The sequence below is a fragment of the Hyaena hyaena genome, unplaced genomic scaffold (assembly GCF_003009895.1).
Source record: "Hyaena hyaena isolate Hyena2069 unplaced genomic scaffold, ASM300989v1 scaffold_34, whole genome shotgun sequence".
In the NCBI taxonomy this organism is placed as follows: domain Eukaryota; kingdom Metazoa; phylum Chordata; class Mammalia; order Carnivora; family Hyaenidae; genus Hyaena; species Hyaena hyaena.
Window position 1 is genome coordinate 4,099,055 of NW_024080665.1, and position 7,946 is coordinate 4,107,000.

Sequence of the window (7,946 nt, forward strand, 5' to 3'; positions counted from 1 at the left end):
CGGAGAAAAACATTACCTCAAAACCTCAGTTTCTACACCTGTAAAATGGGAGATAACCTGAAAGGATTTTTATAGCAGGGGTACTGTATCTGAAAACGATGCAGCACAGCCTTCCCCGGGAAGGCTTTCTATAGCGATAGCATGAGGGGCTCGGTTGGCAGCCATGGGTCTCAATGTTCTCATCTATGCTCCAACCTAGCAATCACCATAAGGTGTTGGGTAAGGACTGCGCTATGATTCGGCCTGGCTCCCAGCTTCATTTTGTCACCAGGGAAGGCACTTTTGTCAGGGTATCTTGTTGACACACGAGAGCCCACTGATGGCACATCCTTGAGATACACAAAACAAACAGACACACTAGAAAAGCAAGCCAGCTCTGTGAAGGGCTTTCTTTGCTTAGTCCCCCTCTAGCAAGTAAGAGGTTCTGGAGCCAGACTTCCTGGGTTCAAACCCCAGCTCTATCATTTATTAGTTGTGTGACTGAGGCCAAGTTACTCAATTCTCTGAACTCCAACTGCCTTGCTTGTAAAACAAAGATAACAGTAACTATTCAGAGGATGGTTGTGAGAATTACAGGAGTTAATTCATGCAAAGCTTTTACAACACTGCTGGGCATAAGTCAAGTGCATTAAACAAAAAGCCAAACATGCGTGAATTCAAATTCCAGCTCCACGTAAGTAATCTTATAATCTTCCTATTATTTTTATAAGTTTTCCAAGTACCAGATATGATCAAGATTAGTTACAGATTCAGAATCTACCAACCATTATTTGATGGAACCCATTCACCAATATTTAAGGCATAATTATCTCTATTTTATAGAGGAAGAAACAGAGGCCTAGAGACCTGAAGATCTGAAGGCTCTTTCCACAGACTTTTCCTGAGCTAGCACAGCCCATGCCTTTGGAATCATCTTGGATTTGAATGAATATAGGCTTTACTCCTCACTGTACAGGTTTCCTCCAGACTTCTCACTCTGAAATCTCTGGAAGACTCAGTTGGCTATAGCAAGGCTTAAATGACAGGTAAAGTAGCACAGCCCTCACACAGTTAACATCTCTGGAGCATTTACTGTTCTTACACCCCAGCTCCACCCCTTAACACATGCAGCTCCAACTGGAGTCATCAAAGATATAGTGGGAGAGGACTTTATTTCTTACTCTGGACCTTTCTTTTCCATAATCCTTGTTTCTCCTAAAAGATGGCCCTTACATATTATTTTGGTACTTAGGGTAATGACGGGCAAGATCAAGAATCTCCCTCAGGGATGAAAATGATTCATTCTCTAGCTATTCATTCAGTCCTTGGCGCAGCTATTGCCTGAGTTAGGAAAAGAGCTTTTCGGCAAGACAGCGATGTCTAAGGCCGTTCAGGAGCTGTCGATGGTGAAAAAGCACAGCTGTGAAAGGAGTGGGCCCTGGCAAACAAGACTGTTGATGTAAGAAACAAGATTATGCTCTAATAAGCCATTCTTTGGAGGTGGCAAGAAAATTGGATCTTTGTTTCACACGTGAGGAATGTAACCATGTGATATAAATGTTGAACTTATAGACACATAATTTTTTTAAGGACCAGGAACTGGTGTTTTCTCAACTTTATTGGAGGAATGGGGGGACAGGGAAGGAGGAGGTGTAGATTTGAAGGTTTTTGGATTTTTAATGCAAAATAACTTATCCTGTATTTGATACCAGACAAGACTAAAAAGGTCATGTCCTCCTTATGCCTTTACGCCATTTCCAGGCGAGGTGCTCTAGGCTTCTGGCTCACTCTGATACCTAAGAAGGGCCTTTCAGCCTCGGCTCTAAAAACTGCTTGTGCCTCAGCGCCTTGCAGGTTTGGGCATTATGTAAACTTTCACAGACTTGCTGAACGGGATGGTGCCCTCGATGCTGGTCTCCACCTGGGGTGACACCTCACCACCCTCAATCCAGGGGGACTTTGGAAGGCGGGAATTGGAGTTGTAGGCCAGTAGCAGCCTGACTTCCACCTGGCATGGTTCTGGAAAAAAAGACAAAAGAAATCCTCTATGAGGGCAACTGCCAGGAACTGGGATGAAATGTCAAGTAAAAGCAACATCAAAGTTGGAAGCAATAGGGTTTCTAAATATTTCTTCATCTGTCCTCGTCCCTTCCCCCCTCACCGAACACTTTCCCAGCTTGAATCCTGTGAGGCCGAGCCTGAGGCTGCAGATGTGTGGCTTCTCCCCCACATCTCTGTGGGCTCCCTGCAGCTCAGATCCATGGCGGATCAGAAGACAGCTAAAAACCGAGGCCTTCTAGCTTTAAGAAAGGGCCAAATGGGCCTGCGTATGGATGATTCTCGTGCCCAGATACCCGTGCTCTTCCTGTGTGGTTGAGCTCGGGCACGAGGGCTGCATGTACCACAGACTCTACTGTCTTAGGGGAGAAGCGGCCCTGAGTAGTAAACAGTTCTGGCAAAAACTTCTCACCAGTGAACAAGTACATGTTTTAGCGACCTAAAATCATGCCATGAAATCTTTTGTTCTTTACATGACACATTATGCCACTGATCTGGTGTCTGCACGTGGCAGGCCCTAGTAAGAGTGAATAATCCCTCCCTCAAGTTGCTGACTGTTGGAGACAGAGACAGGTACAATGGAGCACAGCACTCTAATCAAGTGTGTAAGAAACAAATGAGGAGGGAGCCCAGAAAGGCTTTGAAATAGAACACCTGCTCTGTGCCTAGCACATCACCTGAAGAGTTCTTACCCTATCACACCATGAAAGACAGTCACAATCCCCAAAAAGTCTCAAGGCCCTGAGAGATTCTAAGTAACTGCACAAATCCACACCACTGACAGAATTTGAGCCCAGTTCATAAACTGAAGCAATTAATCTGTTAACCATGTGGCTTCTATAAAGGAGAGGGAGAGAATTTCAGAAAAAAGCCTAAGGACAATTGCAAAGGGCCAGGAATAGAGGAAGCTCGGGAGCTAAACGTGCAAGTGCTGAAGATGAGCCCAATGCCTGGATGCACAGGGGACGAGAATGAGGTCTGGATGGGTCTAAGTGAACAAGGGCAGAGGTCCCAGGACGTCTCAATGCCTCCCCAGGCCTCTTCCTGGTTACTTCCAGACTTCTCTCTAGGGATGAGGGCAGAGATGGACTTGCTGTTCTCCACCCAGAGAAACCTACCCGGCCCCAGAGAGCAGCCTCAGCATCACCACTTACCAGCCATGTGGTATGGTCGCCATCATATAATGAGGGGCCTGACAGAAGCCCGGGTGTAGCTACAACGAAGCCCGTGCTGCTCTCCAGCATTAGGTTCGAGCGTCAGCTCTCCCACTACGTATGCTCCCCCCTTTTGATCCCAGATGGCTGTTGCCAACTTCCAACCACAACCCAGCCCTGACTCTCACAGCACTTTCAGCCAAACCCTGGTGCGGTCAGAGGACTCAACCCCGCCTGTTCATTATGCCTTCCCTCAGCTGCATGTGGGGAGAATGGCAATTCCAGCCACTGCCATCAGAGGAAAGGAGAGGGGAGAGACAACAAGAGGAGACAGTGGGAGAAAGGAACAAAAGATCATGTGGGACAAACCATGTAATCTACTCATCATGTCTGGAAGAAGATCTCTCTTATCAGGTATATATTCTTGCTTCCATCTTACGGATGAAGAAAACAAGACAGAGAGGTAAAATAGCTTCCTCAGGGTCACACAGCAAGGGAGGCAGAATTCAGAACCTGGTTGGTGTGACTCGAAGCTTCTGACATGGCAGCCTCTGACCTCCCAAAGGAGAGGCCCCTGGAACAGAGCTGCTGAAGGACTGCATGGAGGAACACCCACCAGCCCCAGGCCCCATCTCCTGGATTAGGTGAAGGAAGGCACCGATGCATTCAGAAGGAGAACATGATTCGCTTTAGAGTCCCAGGTCAGAAGGGAGTATGGTATAATGAAAACACAAGGGATTAGGGAGTTAGGAAACCTGAGTGCCAGCTGCAGTGCCACTGCTGATCAGCTATGTGGGCTTCCATTTATGCATCTATAAAATGAAGAACAGAACACTAAATTCCCCACCACCAACTTGACCTAAGGATTAAATTAATTTTAATGGCACATTTAAAATTCTATATTCAATTTTAATTATTTGTTGACCACTTACTACCTTTCAGGCTCAAAGGACACATGACACAGGGGCATCAGCGATACAGAGGTAGAGACGATAGACAAGTCCCCTGCTCTTGTGGTGCCTCCATTCTAATGGGAGAGTCAGTGACAAATTAAATGAGAGAATTCCTGTTAGTAATAAGTGCTATGCTGAGAATTAAAAAAAAGATTTGTAATAACAGCCTCTCTTCAGGCTCAAGACAGCCTGGATGGTAGCCCTAGTTTGGGCAATGACTTGCTGTGTGCCCAGGGCAAGTTGGTAGGCCCTTCCAAGACCTTTGAGGCTCTTCTGAGATCTAGCATGCTGTGATTTGCCTCTCTTGAGCTGTGGACCTTCCAAAACAATGCTGTCCCAGAGCCTATCTTTCTAGCATGTCAAGTCTAGGATGCCTTTATCAGAAGAGATTAGAATAAGAAATTCTACTTTCCTGTGGTGTCTAATAGTGCAGAACATTCCAGGCAGCATGGATAATGAAATGAGGGACGTTCAGGGAGGATGTCCTAGGTAAAGCATTGCTGAATGCTCCCTCACTCGTGTCAGGCTCAGGGTCACTGACTAGACCCCCAAAGGGGCTGTCCTATCATTCAAGAGCACTACTTCCTCTTTGTGAAAACTTTATTATGTCATTTATACCCACCTAATACCCTTGACAGAGGGAAACGATTAATTAGGGCATTAAGTACTCATGTAACTAATACAGTGAAAGAAATTTCTAGAAAGCATCGACTTATTTCTAAAATAAACCAAATCTGGTGTCACGAAACACTTTTTCCAGTAACAACCATGCCTCTGAATCATCTTCAATGACTGAGAAAATACCAGTCAATACCAATTCTCCCCCAACATTTCAGGTGCTATAGACTGAGTCTCTTTTTAAAGTTTCTAAAGCAGCCTTACAGGCCTGAAATGTAATGTTTCACGCACTTGGATTCTCCCGTTTTATTCTTAAGAATTTTTAAAGCCACTATGTAACCTCCCTGTCTTTTCACAAATTATTAAATTATTACATTAAGCCAGCCCATGAGGGAGGGGAGGACAGTAATAGTTGTCATTTTACTCATTTGGGAGGAATGAACTAAATGGCTCATATAAAAAAACAGAACGATTTAATCTGGGGTAAGAAACATGAAAGTGTTTAATTTACAAACAGAGCAATCCTCAGAACTAACTCCTAGGTTGAGAATTAACATCTTATTTGGAAGGTGAGGAAATGGATTCAGGAGGAAGAGTGGCTTGTCCAACGCTATGCTGCAAGTCAGTGGCAGAGTTAGGACAAGAAAATAGAGTGCTGGCATCCAGCCAAGGGCTCTTTCCATGAGATTCCATTCTATTGTCATCTCCTGTACACTTTATGACAAAATCTTGTGCCGCAAGCAACCACAGCAATGCAGTAAATTAGTCTAAATGCAGCCAGTTTGAGCTTTCAGACTCCTTAAGAAATCAAGTACGGTCCTCAGCAGGCATGACTGAACCATGTATTTTTCAAAGTTTAAAAAAACAAATGCCTCCAGGTGAGTGTCATCCACAGAAGCATATTTTCCTGTCCGCCCTGGCCCACTGACCCCTTACCTGTCCAGGCAGTGTGCGAGAGGTACACCTGAGTGATAAGCCGGTGGCGCCCTGGGCCAGGATTCCGGAAATCTGCTGGCTTAGGATGAATCATCTGAGCCTGGCCATCTGGATATAAGACCTAAGAGGTGAGAAAAGTGAGAAAAAGGGGCAGAAGAGCCACGAATTTTCAACAAAATTGCAGTGTCTGTTGTGAACCCCAAAACAGGAGGGAAAGAAGACACCAGCCTTCATTAAAAACTATTCCAGGAGTGGGAGGCAACACCGTAGAGATCACCTGTATTCTCTGCGCCAGCAAAGCAGTGTTTGATAAATGTTTCCTGAATTCATGGTGAAGAAGTGATAGGAATAAAGTGCTTCTATTTAGTACAAGAATAAGCAAAAATGCTAATCCTAATGTGAAAACCCTTCCCAGGCACCTTCATCAGGATGAGTTGCTCTCACCCCGGCTCTGAATCATATCACAGGCCAGCATCCACCACCAACCACCAAGTATTTAGAATGATTTTGTAACTGCATTCTCTCCACTAGGTTATAAGCAGCTAGGAAGCTCTTTCTATAGCTCTGTCAACAAAGGGCCCACTCTGTTAAAAAACACAATTCAACCACATAAATGTGAAGATCTAATTGGCTTTATCGAGTATCTAGCAAGTAGAGAAATGCTCCCAGGAGCCATACAAAATGGAAAGGACACATTCCTAGAATGGGCTGAAACTGTAATTAAGTCTTGGTTTCCTGTTGTGGGGGTCAACGGACTCCAGTTTGGGCTGTCTGGTTTTTTTCTTTTAATAGCTCAAATCACTGGCTAGTTCTCAAATCTCACACATGGCCAGAGTCTTGTCCTCACCATCCCAGGGGAGCCTCACAGCTCTCTGTGGGCCCCTTCCACTGCACGGTGTACAAATGAACTAAACAAACAAATACAGCTTATCCTGGTACCACAAGGCCTGGACTATGGAAATATACTGATAAAGACAAAGTAGGAAACTACACAGGCCTTTCAACTGTGAAAATCTGGAGAGGCAGGTCTCAGCCCACCTGCCCCACAATGAAAGAGGACTTCAACTACCTCCATTTTGACCCCAAACTTTCTAATCAATTAAGTTCTTCTTTCAACTTATCTCTTAATTCAGATAAAAGACCCAGAAGGCAAAGCATCTCCTGACAGGAACCAAAACTACCCCCTCAAGCAGTAATGACTGCACTGAGCCAGCAAGACCCCACAGGACTGACCCAAGGACAATGGGCGACTTGACCTTCACTGCCCACCTGCATGCACCCACCCACCTTTGTCCCACATTTTCCTTCTATACACCTGGAAGTATTTATAGCACTTTGGAAACAGTCTTTGAGATGTTAGCGTGCTGTCTTCCTGGTGTTGGTGTCACTGAAATAAATTCCTGTTTTGTTTCACCACCACCGGTCTCTGCCTTTGGATTTTGCCAGCAGCGAGCGACTGAACCTGGTCTGTCTGGGACCCCCCGAACCAGGTCCTCTTGCAATAATCTCCTTTCATCTGTCCAGAACAGAAAAAGTGCTGGTCTGGACAGCACGTTCCTACCATCAGAGCTGTGCTGTGAGTAGACAGTGAGCTCCCTACCTACAGAGGCTTCCGAGCTGTCTAGCCACACATGCGGTGGGGCGGCTCTGGGCAGTCTTCAATGAAGTCTACCAGGTGACCCTTAAATAATCTGCCCGCAATTTCATTTATGCTTAGTTGATCACTGAACCTTTTTCAGGGATAAATGTGTAATAGTAGTTCTTAACTCTAGCTCCACATTAGAATCATATAAGAGTTCTCAAACAAACAAACAAACAAAAATACTGGTACAGTTATGGGGCCTACCTTCCAGATTCTGATTTAATTGGTGTAAACTGAGGCCTGTGCATCAGTAGTTTTTAATGCTTTCTAAGTAACTCTAAAGTGGAGGTAGGGTAGAGAACTACTACTGGGGGGGGAGGGGACAGTGGGGGACAACCAAAATGTGCAGCATCGACTCAGAATTAGTTCTCTGTAGTTATAATAAAGAATTCCTTGTAAACTGGTACAGCCCCTCTGGAAAACAGTGTGGAGGTTCCTCAGGAAACTAACAATAGAACTCCCTTATGACCCAGCAATAGCACTGCTAGGAATTTACCCAAGGGATACAGAAATGCTGAGGCATAGGAGCACATGGACCCCAATGTTCATAGCAGCACTCTCCACAATAGCTAAAACATGGAAAGAGCCTAAGTGTCCATCAACAGA

General features: G+C 45.2%; 1 protein-coding gene across 2 annotated transcripts in view; it reads right to left on the minus strand.

The window, feature by feature from the left end:
- Window positions 1–1,580: 1,580 nt before the first annotated feature.
- INTS4 (integrator complex subunit 4) overlaps window positions 1,581–7,946 on the minus strand; it is a 120,257-nt gene continuing 113,891 nt past the window's right edge. For both annotated transcript variants that reach the window (XM_039228713.1, XM_039228714.1), the window contains exons 22-23: window positions 5,699–5,819; window positions 1,581–1,998 (exon numbers count right to left, since the gene is read on the minus strand). In XM_039228713.1, the coding sequence (XP_039084644.1) occupies window positions 1,820–1,998; window positions 5,699–5,819 (300 nt within the window). In that variant the 3' untranslated portion in view covers window positions 1,581–1,819. The remainder of the gene's footprint in view (window positions 1,999–5,698; window positions 5,820–7,946) is intronic.